The sequence below is a fragment of the Notolepis coatsorum genome, assembly GCF_963971535.1.
Source record: "Notolepis coatsorum genome assembly, chromosome: 9".
In the NCBI taxonomy this organism is placed as follows: Eukaryota; Metazoa; Chordata; class Actinopteri; order Aulopiformes; family Paralepididae; genus Notolepis; species Notolepis coatsorum.
The window spans coordinates 12,286,475-12,307,390 of NC_140173.1; the positions used below are offsets into that span (position 1 = coordinate 12,286,475).

Below are 20,916 nucleotides of genomic sequence, written 5' to 3' on the forward strand. Positions count from 1 at the left end.
AGTGAGTGAGTGAGTGAGTGAGTGAGTGAGTGAGTGAGTGAGTGAGTGAATGAGTGAATGTGTGAGTGAGTGAGTGTGTGAGTGAGTGAGTGAGTGAATGAGTGAGTGAGTGAGTGAGTGAGTGAATGTGAGGCATACGTTGTAAAGCGCTTTGGTTAAAAGCTCCATGTGAGATACACACAGACACACACACACACCCCCCCCCCCCCCCACCTGTATCTGGGCCTCGGAGTCTCTGAGGGAGATGCTGTGGGAGCTGACGGTGGAGCCGGACCGCGGCCTCTTCTCCTGCCGCAGCACCTCGGGCCCCGCGCTCACAGAGTGCCTCAGTGGGGGCCCCTGCTGGTCCACCAGCTGCTGGGGCCTCTGGGGGGGCCTCTGCGGCTCCACGGGGCCCCTCCTCTCCCCTCCTGCTCCTCCTCCTCCCTGCTCCTTCATGAAGAGGTTGACGTGGCTCTGCTGCTGCTGCTTCCTCCGCTTGTACTCCGTCATCATCTTGGTGATGGTCTTGTCCGCGGCGATGGTGTACAGTTTGTTCCCAGCGCTCTCCCACCACTCCTTTCTCCTGCCCGGCCCCGCCCCTACCCCCGTGGCTCCTCCCACCCCGGCGGGACCTCCTCCTCCTCCACCTCCCGCCGCCGCCGACTCTCTCCTCTCTCCACAGGAGCGGAGGTGGTGTGGCAGGCCCCCGGCACAGCTAGAGGAGACACACACACACAGAGACACGGTGAGGGGGGAGGGGGTACAGGGGGTGGTGTGGCAGGCCCCCGGCACAGCTAGAGGAGACACACACACACACAGAGACACGGTGAGGGGGGAGGGGGTACAGGGGGTGGTGTGGCAGGCCCCCGGCACAGCTAGAGGAGACACACACACACACAGAGACACGGTGAGGGGGGAGGGGGTACAGGGGGTGGTGTGGCAGGCCCCCGGCACAGCTAGAGGAGACACACACACACAGAGACACGGTGAGGGGGGAGGGGGGTACAGGGGGTGGTGTGGCAGGCCCCCGGCACAGCTAGAGGAGACACACACACACACAGAGACACGGTGAGGGGGGAGGGGGTACAGGGGGTGGTGTGGCAGGCCCCCGGCACAGCTAGAGGAGGGGCACACACAGACAGACAGACAGAGCGTCTCAGTAACTGGTCCATCAGGAGGTGACGCGTGGCTGCCGTGGTCAAATCTTCATGGTTGATACACGTTTATTGTTAAAACACGGCTAATCAAGGTTTAGGTTAGGAGTTCAGTCGAGGACTTGACTTTCTCTGGCCAGGAGAACGGGTCAAGGGGGGAGGGATGACCAGGGGAGGGGAGAGGACAAGGAGGATACAGGGGGGAGGGATGATCAGGGGAGGGGGGAGGACAAGGAGGATACAGGGGGGAGGGATGACCAGGTGAGGGGGAAGGACAAGGAGGATACAGGGGGGAGGGATGACCAGGGGAGGGGAGAGGACAAGGAGGATACAGGGGGGAGGGATGACCAGGTGAGGGGGGAGGACAAGGAGGATACAGGGGGGAGGGATGACCAGGGGAGGGGAGAGGACAAGGAGGATACAGGGGGGAGGGATGACCAGGTGAGGGGGGAGGACAAGGAGGATACAGGGGGGAGGGATGACCAGGGGAGGGGAGAGGACAAGGAGGATACAGGGGGGAGGGATGACCAGGTGAGGGGAGAGGACAAGGAGGATACAGGGGGAGGGATGACCAGGGGAGGGGAGAGGACAAGGAGGATACAGGGGGGAGGGATGACCAGGTGAGGGGGGAGGACAAGGAGGATACAGGGGGAGGGATGACCAGGGGAGGGGAGAGGACAAGGAGGATACAGGGGGAGGGATGACCAGGGGAGGGGAGAGGACAAGGAGGATACAGGGGGGAGGGATGATCAGGGGAGGGGGGAGGACAAGGAGGATACAGGGGGAGGGATGATCAGGGGAGGGGGAAGGACAAGGAGGATACAGGGGGAGGGATGACCAGGTGAGGGGAGAGGACAAGGAGGATACAGGGGGGGGGATGACCAGGGGAGGGGAGAGGACAAGGAGGATACAGGGGGGGAGGGATGACCAGGTGAGGGGAGAGGACAAGGAGGATACAGGGGGAGGGATGACCAGGTGAGGGGAGAGGACAAGGAGGATACAGGGGGAGGGATGACCAGGGGAGGGGGGAGGACAAGGAGGATACAGGGGGGAGGGATGACCAGGGGAGGGGGGAGGAGGATACAGGGGGAGGGATGACCAGGTGAGGGGAGAGGACAAGGAGGATACAGGGGGAGGGATGACCAGGGGAGGGGAGAGGACAAGGAGGATACAGGGGGGGAGGGATGACCAGGGGAGGGGGGAGGACAAGGAGGATACAGGGGGGAGGGATGATCAGGGGAGGGGAGAGGACAAGGAGGATACAGGGGGGGGGGGAAGACCAGGGGAGGGGAGAGGACAAGGAGGATACAGGGGGGAGGGATGATCAGGGGAGGGGAGAGGAGAGGAGGATACAGGGGGGAGGGATGACCAGGGGAGGGGAGAGGACAAGGAGGATACAGGGGGAGGGATGATCAGGTGAGGGGAGAGGACAAGGAGGATACAGGGGGGGAGGGGGGGACCAGGGGAGGGGAGAGGACAAGGAGGATACAGGGGGAGGGATGACCAGGTGAGGGGAGAGGACAAGGAGGATACAGGGGGAGGGATGACCAGGGGAGGGGGGAGGACAAGGAGGATACAGGGGGGAGGGATGACCAGGTGAGGGGGGAGGACAAGGAGGATACAGGGGGGGAGGGAAGACCAGGGGAGGGGAGAGGACAAGGAGGATACAGGGGGGAGGGAGGACCAGGGGAGGGGGGAGGACAAGGAGGATACAGGGGGGAGGGGGGGGACCAGGGGAGGGGAGAGGACAAGGAGGATACAGGGGGGATGGATGATCAGGGGAGGGGGGAGGACAAGGAGGATACAGGGGGGAGGGAGGACCAGGTGAGGGGGGAGGACAAGGAGGATACAGGGGGGGGGACAAGGAGGATACAGGGGGGAGGGATGATCAGGGGAGGGGGGAGGACAAGGAGGATACAGGGGGGGAGGGATGATCAGGGGAGGGGGGAGGACAAGGAGGATACAGGGGGAGGGATGACCAGGGGAGGGGAGAGGACAAGGAGGATACAGGGGGGAGGGATGACCAGGGGAGGGGAGAGGACAAGGAGGATACAGGGGGGAGGGATGACCAGGGGAGGGGGGAGGACAAGGAGGATACAGGGGGGGAGGGAGGACCAGGTGAGGGGGGAGGACAAGGAGGATACAGGGGGGAGGGAGGACCAGGGGAGGAGAGAGGACAAGGAGGATACAGTGGGAGGGATGATCAGGGGAGGGGAGAGGACAAGGAGGATACAGGGGGGAGGACAAGGAGGATACAGGGGGGAGGGATGACCAGGTGAGGGGGGAGGACAAGGAGGATACAGGGGGGAGGGATGACCAGGGGAGGGGAGAGGACAAGGAGGATACAGGGGGAGGGATGATCAGGGGAGGGGGGAGGACAAGGAGGATACAGGGGGAGGGATGACCAGGTGAGGGGGGAGGACAAGGAGGATACAGGGGGGAGGACAAGGAGGATACAGGGGGGAGGACAAGGAGGATACAGGGGGGAGGGATGACCAGGGGAGGAGATGAGGACAAGGAGGATACAGGGGGAGGGGGATACTAAATTATCCATGCTTGGCCTTCTGTGTCAAAAAGAGGTCGTTAGACTGACCAGACATGATGGATACATAACAACATGATGGATACATAACAACAACATGATGGATACATAACAACAACATGATGGATACACAACAACAACATGATGGATACATAACAACATGATGGATACATAACAACAACATGATGGATACATAACAACAACATGATGGATACACAACAACAACATGATGGATACATAACAACAACATGATGGATACACAACAACAACATGATGGATACATAACAACAACATGATGGATACACAACAACAACATGATGGATACACAACAACAACATGATCAACAACAACATGATGGATACACAACAACAACATGATGGATACATAACAACAACATGATGGATACATAACAACAACATGATGGATACACAACAACAACATGATGGATACATAACAACAACATGATGGATACACAACAACAACATGATGGATACATAACAACAACATGATGGATACACAACAACAACATGATGGATACACAACAACAACATGATGGATACATAACAACAACATGATGGATACATAACAACAACATGATGGATACATAACAACAGAGACATGATGGATACATAACAACAGAGACATGATGGATACATAACAACAACAACATGATGGATACACAACAACACAGACATGACGGCACCATCTAGCTCCTCCCACCTGTATCCCGGGCTCGGGCTGGGCGTGAGGGTCTCTGCCGGTGACGCGGCCACAGTCTCCGCCGCTGCCTGACCCTTGATGAACACCCCGTCGTCCGAGGGGGTCCCCTTACCCGACAGCCCCCCCGTCGAGGTCGGGGTGGAGGATGTCTCCGACTGGAAAAGGGGGAGGAAGAACAGATGATCCCCTGCAACTCCCCCTCGGAGCAGCGGGGGGGGCGTCTCCAGGTCCTGGGTGCTCTCCAGGTCCAGGTGCATCTGGACGTAGCTGCCGCAGAGGTCCATGCAGAGCTTGTGGAGGCGCTTCACCAGCCAGGCCCAGTCGGTGGCGCCCCCCAGTGGCTGCACGCCGAGGGAGGGGGTCATCGGGGCGCGCCACTGCTGCTGCTGCTGCCGCTTGTCCCTGGCCCGCGGAGGACTCACCTGGAAGGAGAGAGAGGGGGGGAGGGAGAGGGAGGCGTGGGATGGAGAGGAAGGGAGAGAGTGAGAATAAAGGGAGGGAGGCTGACAGGGAGAGATGGGAGGGAATGAATGGTGACGGGGGGAAAGGGTGAGAATATTAATGTTTAAATGTTTAAAATGAAGAATTCGCACCATTAAAGAATTCGCATGACATTAAAAAAGATGTTTAGTGTAGTGTGTAGTGTCTGTTGTGTGTGAGATGTAAGATTATAAATTTTATGAGTGCATGCCTGGCACATATCGATGAGGAATGAACAAGGTATAATATTGCCTCCCATTGCTCATCTGAAAGGTCCCAGTCCAGATATTGTTCTCGGGAACTTTTAAGAGTAGGAAATATGAGATGTTAATGTTGATAATTCTGTCATCTATCTCTGATAAAGCCCCCTTTTTAGTTGGATTTAATTTGAGGAAGTCAGATGTATGAAGGGGGTGGTTGGGGAACTATGGGGAACCGTTTTGTACAAAGTGCCGAATTTGAAAATAGTGTAATAGATTCGAGAGGCCAAATATTTCTTATATATTATGCACAAATATTGTCTGAATAAAGATCTCCAATGGATTTAATGCCCTTATTATGCCACATAATAGGAGACTGGAGGGAGGGTCTTCGTAAGCCAAAATGCTTTCTGAACTGGCTCCAAATCTTCATTGTTTTTCTGACCACTGGGTTTGAAAGTAACCTAGAGACGGTGATACATGCCTTTGTCACCACTCGCCTGGACTACTGCAATGCCCTTTACACGGGCATCAACAAATCCTTGCTTCGCCGCCTACAGCTGGTGCAGAACGCAGCCGCGCGCCTCCTCACCAAAACAAACAAACATGAACACATCAGCCCAGTTTTGGCCTCGCTCCATTGGCTGCCTGTTCGCTTTAGGATCGAATTAAATTAGCCCCAAATGTTTTTAAATCACTAAATGGCACGGCTCCTCCCTATCTGTCTGAGCTCCTGCACCGCCACACCCCCACCGATCCCTCAGATCAGCTGACCAGCTGCTACTGGTGGTGCCTAGAACTAGTCTCAAGACTAGGGGAGACAGAGCTTTCTCCACCGCAGCGCCTAGACTGTGGAACAGCCTCCCCCTCAGCGTACGGACCGCCCAGACCGTGCAGGCTTTTAAATCACTTTTAAAAACCTACCTGTTCTCCCTGGCCTTCCCCCCCACTTAATCACCACTAGACCCCTGGCCCTTCTATCCTCTTTGTTTTACTGTGCCCTACCTGTTTTTATTACTTTCATTGCTTTACTATGTTTTTAATCTTATATCCTGCATCATAGTATTTTGTTTTTATTACTTTCATTGCTTTACTATGTTTTTAATCTTATATCTTGCATCACATTATTTTGTTTTTATCAACCTGCCTGTGAAGCACTTTGGTGCCAGCTGCCGCTGCCTGGAAATGTGCTATATAAATAAAATTTACTTGACTTGACTTGACTTGGACTAAGATTCAATGATAAAGGTAATTGTGAACTGATCAATGAGTTAAGAGACTGTTTCGATTAAGCCAATTCCATATCCACCCAAGAGATATCAAGATACCGAAGAGGTTTCCTGCTTATTCCAATAAATACGTTTGTGAAAATTACAGGACCAATAGTAATGAATACAATTAGGGAGACCCATACTACCCATGTCTTTAGGTCTCTGAAGATAGGTTTTCCTAATTTGATGGGTCTCGTTTCCCCATAAAAAAGGCAGTGATAAACATGTCTAATTTTGTAAAAAAGTTTTTTCTGAGAGAAAAATAGGTACATTTTGAAAAATATAAAGAAATCTCAGGAGGGACCATTTTATCTAAACTAATATGGCCAACTAATGATAAAAGAAAGGTGGCCCACTGATTCAGGTCTTCTTTACACCAATCCAATAAAGGTGTAATATATCTTGAGACCTATAAGGTTTAGTTATGAAAATACCAAGCTAAGGCGGCTGGGTGGCGCAGCGGACATTGCGCTCGTCACCAACGCAAGAGACACCGGGTTCGACTCCGGCTGTCGGCGTTGCCTCCGGCTTGGGCCAGTCGTCATACTATCTCAATTGGCAGAGTTAGCGGGTGGAAGTCGATGGGTGGTAATCTGGACGTTGTGGACAGCGACTCCTACAGGTTGGTTGGGGCCTGCACAGCAGAGACAGGAAGTAGCGGGGGTAGTGTGAGCCTCCCACACGTTACACCTCGCCAATGAGAGACCACGCTGGCAGGTGAAAAGATGTGACAGGTTGCCTCCTTGTGTACCGGAGGGGACATGTGATGCAAGGCTTCTATCCTCCCTACAACCGGCCAGTGGGGGGCACATGCAAGCAACGTTCAAGACAGGGGAGGGAAAGAATTGGCACAATGGAATTGGGATGGGAGAAAAATAGAAAAAAGGAGAAAAAGTGGATACAAAAAAAAAGAAAATACCAAGCTAGTTAAATCCTGTGTTTGACCATTTAAAGGAAAAGAGTGTCTGATGAATTTGGTATGCAAGTGAGTTAATAGAGACATTTTTACTTTTTTGAAGATTAAGTGATGTTGCGTTTCTTTTTCTTTTTCTTCAAAGTGTATATTTTCAGCACCATGTTTGTTTACCAATGATTTGAAGTGTTATTAGTGAAATATGAGCTTATAAAAATATCTGCGCATTGCACCGGAAAACGGACGGTTTCGTAGATTTCATTCACAGCCTTTGCTGCCCTGTAACGGGTGCCTGGTGATACTAAATCCGGACTCAACTCTGCCATTGGAAAGAGGAGATTTGGGCCGATCCATAGATGTATGACTTGGCCATATTAAGGTAATTTATAGGCCTGATATTCTATATTCATATTTCAAATAGCATGTGTCTCTAAATCATCTGCCCTTTGTTCATTTGCTTAGATTTTTTGTACACTTGATCTCAAGACGGTGCTGAATGAGCATGAATTTTTCACTTTTGGTCAATGTTAGCATGGTGTTATTCACTGTCAAAGATGGAAAAAAATTATAATAATAATTTATATTCTCCTTTGGTTCATTACAAAATATTACTCAAGCATAGTAACAGACACAATATTTCTGACACTGGGAATACATTCCCCGAGATACCAAGATCATGCAAATGGACCATGGAAAATATAGCTAGGGCTTAAGAGGTTAATTTATAGCTTGAAAATCTACCAAATGGTTCTAATATTGATGTGACATGTGGCAGAGAGAAGATTGGGACATAAGGTCATCTGCATAAAGTGAGACTTTGTGATGTAGATGGCCACGTGTGATACCTTGGAATTGCTGTTCACTACGTAGCCATATAGCTAATGGCTCAATGGCAATGGCGAAAAATAATTTTCTGATTTTTTCTCCCATCCCACTGTTTAGTCGTTATGCCAATTCCCAACCCCCTTCCTGGTTGTTGCGCACCCCCCCCCCCCCCCCCCCCCCCTACTGTTGGTCCGGGAGGCCGGAGACTGTCACATGTTTTCCTCCGACACATGTGCAGCCAGCCGGCAGCCAGCCTGGCAGCGCAGATTCTCACCGGGAGAGTGTAACGTGTGGAAGGTCACACTACCTCCCTCCAGATCCTTCCTTCGCTGAGCAGGCGCCCCGACCGAACTGTAGGGGTCGCTGTCCACAACGCCCAGGACCCACCCATCAGCTTTCCCACCCCTAACACTGCCAATTGTGTTAGTATGAGCCAGCCAAGCTGATAGCAACGCCGAGAGCTGGATTTGAACCCAGCGTCTCCAGCGTTGATGGCGAGCGCCTTGCCCACTACACCACCTAGCCGCCCCTGGTCAGTATCTTTGAAAGAATTTTAATATCAACATTTAACTGATTGGTCTCCCTGATCCACACAGGAGATGATCGTTATCCTTCTTAAGTAATAAAGTGATCGAGATCTGGTTGAGAGTGGGGGGCAGTGACCTGCTTCGAAGGATTAGTTAAATCAGAAATCTTCTTCTAGAATTCAACAATATATCTATCAGGGCCTGGCGACTTCCCAGATTGTTTTGATGGCATATTTTATTTCGTGTTATAAATGCCCCTAGATCATTATTAAAACTCTCATCTACTATTGGATAAGTGGTCCAGTGGATTGTTACCCTCCCATACATCTGAACCGCATTCTGATTTATATAGTGTTGAATAGAAATTAACAAATGTTTTATTAATGTAATTTGCGTCTGTGGGTATGTCACAAGAAGAGGGTGATTTAATTTTTACAATTAATTTAGAGGTGTGCCGGCAGCCTACTCGCTTTATCACTCTCCGTCTGGATTTAAAGGAAATTTGCTTATACCATGGAGTTAGACAAGCAGGTACATACCTTTTCTTCTCTGTGCATGCATTAGGCTTAGGGAACAGCCGCACCGTTAGCCTAGCTTAGCATCATTCACTGGATGTAGGTGTGCCAGTGTAGCCTAGTTCCCAACAGTCACGAAATACACTCCAAATACAACTCCAAAACTTTCCTGTAAACATGTTGTGACCTGTGTGTTTACCACGTGGAGAAATAAAAAGAATTTAAAATTCGAATTTTTTTCAAGTTCAAAAAGCACTTTCCTGTTTCCTGAGATAATGATGAGAGTATGATAACATGTGATACATCTGGTGTATCATTTATCTCCAAAACACATTGAGATCTGACCAGTGGCGGCTCGTGAATTCTTCCCCGGGGGGGGGGGGGCGGAATTAATTAGTATCCCCCTCTATCTCTCCTCTCTCTTTCTCTCTCTCTCACTCACGCGACGTGGAAATCGATTCGTTACACAATCAGACCTAGTAGTATGTGTAGTATTATATACCAAGAATAACTTCAGTATGAGTACAGGCAGGCTGTACACATATTTTGCATATTGTTAAACGAGCCAAGGCTAGCTATTAAACTATCGATATGAATTGAAAATGGGGGACCCTGATGTAAACAAGACAAACGTCTTTCTCAGGTCTGCATCCCCTTAACAATTGTATGTATTGAGCCGTACTGTATTGTACCCATTCTGCAATCTGTTAAATAAAGTTTTCATTCATTCAAACATAGACTGGGCGAGATATTGAACAAGCCACTTCTTTTAAATCCAAAAGAAACTCCACTCTCTCTCTGATCAATCCAATAATGAACACATATGTATATCTTGTCATTTTAAACAAGTTACCATTCATTCATTCATCCATTATGCATCACCCGCGGTGAAATTAACAACAACAACAACACGCTGTGTTGAGAGAGCGAGAGAGAGAGAGCGAGAGAGAGAGAGCGATAGAGAGAGAGAGCGAGAGCGAGAGAGAGACTCACTTTGTTTAGTTGAAACGTGGTCCAGGAGGGCTTGATAAAGTGTATATGTCCACTGTCCCTGTTACATCCCAATGTATATATTCCCCAGTGTGTGTCTCCATGTGTGTGTGTTCTCCATTTTGTTTCCTCCCTCCAGCCATTGTTCCCTTCACCATTGGTCCCTGCCAGGCCTGCCCTTCCATTATAGCAACACAGCACCGATTGGTGGATGGCTTTCCAGACTCCAACACTCAATCCACACCACCCAATCATGGATCACCCCACACCTGTTAAAACATGGCTTCTCACTTCAGTCTTTCTCTCTCTCTGGCATGAGGCTAGGCCTGTTGTGATTTTGTAAACCTGTAACTTTGACAATATTGCATTTAGTTTATTGGCCTTTGGTGCTTAGTAGAAATTTCCTTGTGTGTGTATGGCCACAGAGAGAGCATTGTTAGTTATAGTTTGTTTTTGTATATATTCTGCCTTTGTTTCTGTATAATTAATGTGTTTTTCTCTCTTTCTCAGGAAGCACAGATGGGGTGAGCTGCCATTTCCTTTGGATATTGTTTTCTCCTGTTTTGGTTAGGTAAGAGTAGTTTAGGTAATGTAATCTCTTTTACCATAGATTAGATTTGGGTTTATTTGGAGTATAGTGGTGTTTGTTTGTTGTTTTGGCCTGGGCTCACCCCTGAGCTACATGTGCTTCCTTTGCATCTATTCAATAAATATCATTGTTGTTTACAAACGTGGTCCATCTTTTCTGTCAACCAACTGTTATGTTACAGCCCTTTACCCTTAGACTCACAGGGGTCGTAACATAAATGGGGGCTCATCCGGGATCTTGTAACCCGTGTTCAATTGTTGGTTGATGGATTTGGTGAACTGTGTTTGTTTACACTTGTATAGTTATTAATTAATTTGTGTAAAAATGGCATTTGTGTAAGAAAAAATAATGGCAGTTAGTACTTTTGATCTGGGGAAATTCTTGAGCAATCCTACTTGGGAAGCGCTAGATAGCTGCCGCAAGGCAGACTTAGTGGAGATTGCCACACATTTTAAACTCTCGGTTCAACAAAAGCATCTTAAGCAGGATATCAGGTGTCTTGTGGTAGATAAGCTGTTGGAGCAGGGGACGCTTGTTTTACCTGTGGTCTCTGATGAACATGCAAGTCCTCCTGGTGAACCTACGGAAGCACAGCCTTCTGAGGAGCAAGCCCATGGTGCTGAAAAGGCAGGTGTGAACGTCACATTGCCACATTTTCACTTGACCTCTCCTGTGTCAACTGGGTCTCGAGAAGGGGCCCAGGTCAAGGTTAGAATAGCACGTCTCCAGATGGAGGCTCAGGAGAAGGCACAAGCACGTGAGGCGGAGTATCGGCTTCGTAAAATGGAGCTTGAGGCGGAAAATGAAAGGGCTGTTAACATCCGTAGGTTGGAGCTTGAGGTGGAAAAAGAGCTCAGACTGCGGGAGTTGGAGCTGGGAGTCCAAAGGAGTGAATCCAACTCTGCTACACCGACTCCTCCACAAGGCCCGGGTATGTCCTCCTCCACAGCTTATTCATCACACACTTTTGATATAAGTAAACACATTGCTTTGGTGCCTCCGTTCCGAGAGACAGAAGTTGATACTTATTTTAATGTGTTTGAGCGTATTGCTGCTTCATTGCGCTGGCCAAGAGAGGTCTGGCCTTTGTTGCTTCAATGCAAATTGACTGGTAAAGCCCAAGAGGTTTGTTCAACACTTTCCCTAGAAGATAGTTTACTATATGATACTGTGAAGGCTGCCATCCTTCGTGCATATGAGCTTGTGCCCGAAGCTTATAGGCAGAGGTTTCGCAGTCACAAGAGAGCTGTCAACCAGACCTTTGTAGAGTTTGCTAGAGAGAAGGGAACTCTCTTTGATAAATGGTGTTTGTTTGTTGTTTTGGCCTGGGCTCACCCCTGAGCTACATGTGCTTCCTTTGCATCTATTCAATAAATATCATTGTTGTTTACAAACGTGGTCCATCTTTTCTGTCAACCAACTGTTATGTTACAGCCCTTTACCCTTAGACTCACAGGGGTCGTAACATAAATGGGGGCTCATCCGGGGTTGGTCTGATTAAAATGGCACCTGATTCCGATCAACAGATGCACAATGATCAGGATGTTCTCGATCCTTGTTTCAGGCCATTTACTTCCAAGGGTTTAGTTTCCTTGACAGGGGATCCAAAAGATCAGTGTACAGTTCAGATCTTACGAGATACTGGAGCCTCACAATCCTTTATCCTCTCTGATGTACTACCTCTGTCTGAGAAATCTTCCTGTGGTTCTAGTGTCCTAGTTCAAGGTATTGAGATGGGTTTCGTGCCAGCCCCGTTACACTGTATTCATGTACAATCTGATTTGGTCACTGGTTTCTTTAAAATAGGGGTGAGACCTTCCTTGCCAGTTAAAGGCATTTCCTTTATCATGGGAAATGATTTAGCTGGAGGACAGGTGAACGCTGTGCTGGAAGTGTTGGATCACCCAGACACAGATTCTCTGCCTGATGACTTGTCACAGAACTTCCCTGAAGTTTTTTCTGCAAGTGTTGTCACTCGGGCTCAATTGAAAAAGAGAGGTGATGAAATTAATTTGTCTGACTCTGTTTTTGCTTCAGCTTTTGTCAGGGAGGAGTTGCTGGCTCCAACTTCTGATACCGCTGACAAACCACCGACTCATAGTAAGGTACCCCCACAGACGACTGTAACTAGTTCCGACGCATTGAAGTTACCCGTTACTCGTGAAATGCTAATTACTGCCCAGAAGGCTGACCCTTCTCTTGCAAAATGTTTCTCTTCTCTTGAAACAGAACAGAGGAGAGAGTTGCATTCTTATTTTGTGGATGAAGGAGTTTTGATGCGTACATGGAGGTCCCATGGTACTAGACTGGCAGAGCATGCACAATCGGAGATAGGGCTACCAGATCAGGTACCAGACTGGAGCACTGTTTATCAGATTGTTGTCCCTGCAGTTTATCGTCAGCATGTACTGTTCTTGGCTCATGACCACCCTTGGTCTGGACACTTGGGAGTCACTAAAACATACAACAGAATACTTCAACATTTCTTTTGGCCCGGTTTGAAGTCCGATGTAGCACAGTACTGTCGTACCTGTAGTACTTGTCAGATCACCGGAAAGCCAAACCAGGTAATTCCACCTGCTCCCCTCTGTCCTATACCAGCGGTCGGTGAACCATTTGAACATGTCATAGTTGACTGTGTTGGTCCGTTGCCAAAGACCAAAGCCGGCAATCAGTTTTTGTTGACAATAATGTGTACCGCCACCCGTTTCCCTGAGGCTATCCCTCTTCGCAGAATTACAGCGCCTGTAATAATTAAGGCTTTGACGAAGTTCTTCTCCACGTTTGGACTGCCTAAGGTAATACAAACGGACCAAGGCACCAACTTCCTGTCTAGGTTATTTGAGCAAGTGTTACAGTCCCTGGGTATCCGACATATAGTGTCCAGTGCCTACCACCCTGAAACTCAGGGGGCTCTAGAACGTTGGCATCAGACCTTAAAGTCCATGCTGCGTAAATATTGCTTAGACACAGAGAAAGATTGGGATGAGGGTGTCCCCCTTGTTCTATTTGCTGCACGAGAGACCATACAGGAGTCTCTTGGTTTCAGTCCTGCTGAGCTTGTTTTTGGGCACACTGTTAGAGGGCCTCTGAAAGTTCTTAAAGAACGGTTCATGTCAAAGGGTGCCAGCACACCCACTAATGTTCTAGATTTTGTTAGCCAGTTTCGAGAGCGACTGCATCAGGCGTGCTCTCTCGCAAAAGAAGCGCTCTCTTCTTCCCAGAGAACTATGAAACGGCACTATGACGAGAAAGCTGTTTCTCAATCTTTCCAGCCAGGTGATAAGGTTCTAGTCCTGTTACCTATCCTTGGTTCTGCTCTTTCCGCTCGTTTTTCCAGACCGTATGCAATAGACAAGAAGATAAGTGATACAGACTATGTGGTTCGCACCCCTGATCGTAAACGTCACTCTCGTGTTTGCCACATCAATATGCTTAAACCATATTTTTCCAGAGATAGTGTGCAGGTGAAGACCTCAGACCAGACAGCCGGACTGGCCGTCTCTGCTGTTTCCTCAACTCCAATAGTTCCGGACTCTCCTGACGTTAGTGGTGAGGATGTAGATGGCTTGGAGTTGCGCAATGCAGCCCATCAGGGTGCTAGATTGTCCAACACTGAGATGTTAAGGAACCTGCCCAATCACTTAGCACACTTACCTGAGGAGCAGCGAGAGGACATCACAAATTTGATTCGGGCCTACATGGCTCTGTTTGGTGATGTTCCCTCCTGTACTTCTGTATTGGCCCATGATATTAATGTTAACAATGCTGTGCCTATCAAGCAACATGCATACCGTGTTAACATCACCAAAAGAGCCATGATGCAACAGGAGGTTGACTATTTGTTAAAACATGGTTTAGCCAAGCCAAGTTGCAGTCCCTGGAGTTCACCTTGCTTGTTAGCTCCCAAATCGGATGGAACTCCTAGATTTTGTACTGATTTCCGAAAGGTAAATGCTGTCACCGTGCCTGATTCCTTCCCACTGCCCCGCATGGAAGATTGTATTGACAACCTTGGATCTGCCACCTATGTTAGCAAACTAGATTTGTTAAAGGGTTACTGGCAGGTCCCTTTGACCCCCCGTGCCTCGGAAATCTCGGCGTTTGTTACTCCTGACAATTTTTTGCAATATACTGTAATGCCTTTTGGAATGCGTAATGCCCCGGCCACTTTCCAGCGACTGGTGACCCTAGTCCTGGCTGGTGTTCCAAATTGTAATGCCTATCTCGATGACCTGGTTGTCTATTCGACCAACTGGCGTGAACACATGACAACCTTGCAAACTGTCTTTGACCGCTTAGCTGGAGCCTCCCTGACCCTTAACCTTGCCAAGTGTGAGTTCGGCAAGGCTACGGTTACCTATCTTGGTAAGCAGGTAGGACAAGGCCAAGTGCGTCCGGTGGATGCAAAAATATCTGCAATCACAACTTTTCCAGTGCCTACTACTAGGCGGGAATTGCGTAGATTCCTTGGGATGGCTGGGTATTACCGTGGTTTTTGCCGAAACTTTTCTTCTGTCGTCACTTCTCTCACTAGCCTGTGTAGCCCGTCCAAACCATTCATTTGGACAGCTGATTGTCAAAATGCATTTGATAGTGTTAAAGCTCTCTTATGCAGTTCCCCTGTTCTCTCTGCTCCAGATTTCTCCCTGCCGTTCCAGCTGGAGGTGGATGCCAGCGGGGTGGGAGCTGGAGGGGTGTTATTACAGGAAGATCACGATGGTGTCAGTCACCCGGTTTGTTATTTCTCCCGGAAATTTAACAAACATCAACTAACCTATTCCACTATTGAAAAGGAGACTTTGGCTATGTTGTATGCGTTGCGACATTTTGAGGTGTATGTCGGTTCGAGCGTATTACCAGTGGTAGTATACACCGACCACAACCCATTGGTTTTTCTGTCGCGGATGTACAACCACAATCAGCGCCTCATGCGTTGGGCGCTCATAGTGCAAAATTATAACCTCAGCATAAAGCATAAGAAGGGGTCTGATAATGTGTTGGCGGATGCTCTATCTCGGAGTTAAATCTCTGTTGCTGTCGACTCGTTGTCTGTTGCTGTCGACTCGTTCTACTGTATATTGCTGTCGACTTGTTCTATTTTGCTGTCTACTCGGTCTATGTTGCTGTGGACTCGTTTTATGTTGCTGTCGACTCAGTCTCTCTTGCCGTCAACTCGTTCTGTCATTGTTGACCCGTGTGGTTGTACCAACTGCTAGTTTTTTCATAGCTCTTTGTTTTGGAGTACATGTTATCTCGGGGATGTTATCTCGTTGTTAAAAAAAAAAAAAAACATGTTTAGTTGGTGTTAGGTGTCAAACATGTTTTTGTCTTATGTATGGGGGTGTTACATCCCAATGTATATATTCCCCAGTGTGTGTCTCCATGTGTGTGTGTTCTCCATTTTGTTTCCTCCCTCCAGCCATTGTTCCCTTCACCATTGGTCCCTGCCAGGCCTGCCCTTCCATTATAGCAACACAGCACCGATTGGTGGATGGCTTTCCAGACTCCAACACTCAATCCACACCACCCAATCATGGATCACCCCACACCTGTTAAAACATGGCTTCTCACTTCAGTCTTTCTCTCTCTCTGGCATGAGGCTAGGCCTGTTGTGATTTTGTAAACCTGTAACTTTGACAATATTGCATTTCGTTTATTGGCCTTTGGTGCTTAGTAGAAATTTCCTTGTGTGTGTATGGCCACAGAGAGAGCATTGTTAGTTATAGTTTGTTTTTGTATATATTCTGCCTTTGTTTCTGTATAATTAATGTGTTTTTCTCTCTTTCTCAGGAAGCACAGATGGGGTGAGCTGCCATTTCCTTTGGATATTGTTTTCTCCTGTTTTGGTTAGGTAAGAGTAGTTTAGGTAATGTAATCTCTTTTACCATAGATTAGATTTGGGTTTATTTGGAGTATAGTGGTGTTTGTTTGTTGTTTTGGCCTGGGCTCACCCCTGAGCTACATGTGCTTCCTTTGCATCTATTCAATAAATATCATTGTTGTTTACAAACGTGGTCCATCTTTTCTGTCAACCAACTGTTATGTTACAGCCCTTTACCCTTAGACTCACAGGGGTCGTAACAGTCCCACAGTCCCAGACTGTTGATGTATATCCACTGTCCAGACTGCATCCAGCTAGCCAAATAGCTTCTTGTTAGCCAGGTTAGGCACCACAACACAAGTACTGTGATGAGCTGTGTCTTTGCCCATTTCCGCGTCGAACAGCCTGCAAACTACCTGGCGTTCTCTAACTCTAACCTTAACCAACTTCGAAGAGTAACTAAGCCTAACCAGTGTAGAAACTGGCGTCGGCCAATCAGAGAGCGTCTCAGAGAAATGCGGCTACGGAAAGTATAGACGCTGCTTGCTTAGAATCTTAGATGATATAGATCGCTTGAAAACGCGCCCGGCTTCCATCATATTACATCATATTTCAACGCACAGTGCATTACGCACTGATAGGCGAAATGTATTTGGTTGACCTATTTCATTGGCTGCGAGGAAACAGCGATGAAACCAGTGCACGCCCTGCCGTGCGCGATACGAGTCGCCCGGCCTGAGAGCTATAGTTACTAGTGACTTCCTGTGAATGAAAAACAATTATTTATATTTGATATATTAAAGGATAACTCCAACATTTTGGGAAATTAGCTTATTTAACATCTTCCCTGGAGTTAGACAAGAAGATACATACCTGTAGGAGCCATTCTTGAGTTATTTAATCTTTGAGTTTGTATCATGCAATTATTTGAATTATGAAAATGCTTTATGGATTACGAAATATGAAAACGAAAACTGATAATTTGATTGACAAGTCATGATATTATTTACACTGATTATCTTATTGTAACTATTCTTATGATTTGAAACTATGTGCACTTTCCCTTTAAAGAGACCTACCTGGGGAGCTCCAGTAGCTCACCACGTACCTCGAGCGCTATTTCGGCGCCGGGGACAACCGTGCTCGTCACGGATCTGGGGTTTAGCGAGTTCGAATCCCGGACTGCAGCCGTGCCTTTCCCAGAGTGTCTTCCCCCCCATCTGTACCCCTTCAGCCTGTTTCTGTCGGTCATCCTTGACCAGAAAAAATGCGATAAACGCTAAAAAGAGCCAGGGGAATGGCCAAAGTTTAAAAAAAAAAGAGACCTACCTGAGCTATCCACCTGTGTAGTTTACCTTGATAAGGGGTGGTGGCTTGCGTGGGAGACGTGGACCGGGAAAGCAAACAGTTTTTGTACTGCACCAACGCACACACTGCACGCAACGCACGCATGTATTAGATATACGAGTTTTGTTTGTTTTGCTTATTGGAAATAAATGATTGATTCATTGTGACAGCCAAACGGATGGATCAGAATCTTTATTATGTGCGCGTAGACTAAAGCTAACCCCGGAGTGGAAGTGGCAAATACGAAAGACAAAATTGTTTGTAAATAGCCACTATAATACCTTTTTTGTCTCTGTGCGTGCATTTAGCTTTGGGAACAGACGCTCCGTTAGCATAGCTTAGCTTCATCACTGGAAGTGAGGCAGGACAGTACCCTGACGTTCCCTACAGGTTTGTTGATATTCTCATTCCTTCAAAGGATCTGAACCGATTGAAGTTTATGGATACCATGACTTAAAATCCTCTTACCTTGACGATTAAAAGCCTCCCCAATTTAGAAAACAGTAATCCAATGGCTGGTATTGATAATATACTACTAACTACTGGACGCTCGGAGCTAACCGGAGCTAACGCAGAACAGGATGTGTAAAGCAAATATAATGACTTCCTTTCTGGGGTTTTCAAAATAAAAGTGCGACGTTTATAGCAGCGGAAAACGTTTATTTTGTACATTATCTAACGTTAACACGAACCTAAACTAACGTTACAACTAACCTAAAGTTAGTTTAGGTTTGTGTTAACGTTAGATAATGTACAAAATAAGCGTTTTCCGCTGCTATAGACGTTGCTCTTTTATTTTGAAACCCCCCAGAAAGGAAGTCATTGCTCTCGTTATCTGCTTGAGTGTCCGGTTAGCTCCGTTAGCATGCAGTAGTTAGTAGTATATCAATACCAGCCATTGGATTACTGTTTTCTAAATTGGGGAGGCTTTTAATCGTCAAGGTAAGAGGATTTTAAGTCATGGTATCCATAAACTTCAATCGGTTCAGATCCTTTGAAGGAATGAGAATATCAACAAACCTGTAGGGAACGTCAGGGTACTGACCTGCCTCACTTCCAGTGATGAAGCTAAGCTATGCTAACGGAGCGTCTGTTCCCAAAGCTAAATGCACGCACAGAGACAAAAAAGGTATGTATCTTCTTGTCTAACTCCAGGGAAGATGTTAAATAAGCTAATTTCCCAAAATGTTGGAGTTATCCTTTAACGTTATATTGTGCATTGGAAACACAAACACTTAAAATGAGTAAATATTATTCATTTTAAACATGTTTAAAAAAAAAAAAAAAATGTCTTCTTCTCCTCTCTTTTAACCAGGGAGGGCGGCGCTCTAGCGCCCACTATGGACGAACCGCCACTGGATCTGAGTGTGAACCTGATCCGGGGGCAACAACATGAACAGATAGAGGCCAACAGTCCAGTCCACTGTCCTCATTCTCATCCATCTCCTCGTCGGACTCATGATCTTTAGGGTAATGTATGGCATTTGAAAAGACAATGATATTGATGTTGAAATCCTACACATAAAAGATGTAAGTCTGATTAAGAGAGGACGCATTAATTTATGCATGTTTGTGTGTGTGTATGTGTATGAGTGTGTGTATGTGTACATGAGTATATGTATGTGTGTATATGTTATATGTTCATCCATCTTTATTTAATCTCAAAGGATCATTGAGAGCAAACTCTCATTACAATGACGTTGAGAAATAAAAAACATAATAAATACAAAATAATATACATGTGTGTGTGTACATGTGTACATGTATGTGTATCATCGTTACATGCGTGTGAGTCTCACCTGTGCCGTCTCCTCAAAGATGTCCTCGTCTCTGACGACGCAGAGCCGGGGTGGGAGGAGTCAGCACTAGCCTGCTCTTCCTCATACAGAATCATCTTCACCTGATTGGTCAAAAATATATATATATATATTAACCCTTTCACTGCCACACGACAGCCGGTTAACCCTTTCACTGTGACAATACAGAAGGTTAGCCCTTTACTATCACACAACCGACGGCGATGCTCCATCATTAGCATCATTAGCTCCGCGGATGCTAATGATGGAGCATCGCCGTCGGTTGTGTGATAGTAAAGGGCTAACCGGCTGTCGTGTGGCAGTGAAAGGGTTAAAAGGAACAACACAATAAAATATCAGTATTGAAGTGTTTAAAGAGATCGAAGCCTTTTGTGATACAAAACTAAAACAAAACAGTTAAAGGGGAACTATCTTATAAATGGCCTTTTTGAGTGTTTAGCATTGTTTCCTAGCTATGTGAACTTATATTAATATGATCTATGTCTCAAAATTCTCATATTGGGCGCATTCTTCCAATTCTCCTCTCACAATATTCACCCTCACTGAACTGAGTCATCTGAAAATGTGATGATCTGTGATGTCAGAGAGACACCGCTGCATGATAATGTGGCAGATGCCACGCAGGCCACACAGTGGTTTAGGAGCCCAGCCTCAAAACAGCTCGAGATCTTGAGGTAGAAAAATGCTGTTTTTGAGGACTTGATTAGAAATACAAAACAATGAATTAAAAAAATATATAATTACAGAGGTGTTCCATAAACTCACAGGAATTGTGTAAAAGTGCCCAAATAGTGAAAGAAATAGTAAAATAGTTCCCCTTTAACAATAAAATGTTTCAACAGTTACTGGGTAACAAACGTAACTGTTTTCTACGGCAAAACGATTATGGATTATGAACTAATAATGTAATGAATGACACAATCAATTGATTAAGCAATATCTGTTCAATCAATCAATCAATCAATCACCATTGATCCAGTGATCCATTCAACAGTCTGTGTGTGCTGGTTACCTGCTGAGCGGTCATGCCGTCGGCCTGGCTGAGCGTGGCACAGAGCAGCGCCTGGAAGTACAGGTTGAAGCTCATGGCAGACTGTCGGTACAGGTTGGCGCTCCGCAAACACCGGACACCTTCATCAGCAGGTACTTCAGGCCCGGGCGGGTGTCGAAGTCACGGGCCGTCCTGTGTGTGGGGGGGGGGGGGGGTCAGAGGTCACTAC

General features: G+C 47.3%; 1 protein-coding gene across 1 annotated transcript in view; it reads right to left on the reverse strand.

Annotated features, from left to right (window-relative positions):
• Positions 1–20,916, reverse strand: part of arfgef3 (ARFGEF family member 3) — a 182,814-nt gene that overhangs the window by 3,484 nt on the left and 158,414 nt on the right. The window contains 6 exon segments of the mRNA XM_084321258.1: positions 214–697; positions 4,399–4,820; positions 19,679–19,708; positions 19,714–19,779; positions 20,709–20,815; positions 20,818–20,879. Of these exon segments, the coding sequence (XP_084177384.1) occupies positions 214–697; positions 4,399–4,820; positions 19,679–19,708; positions 19,714–19,779; positions 20,709–20,815; positions 20,818–20,879 (1,171 nt within the window).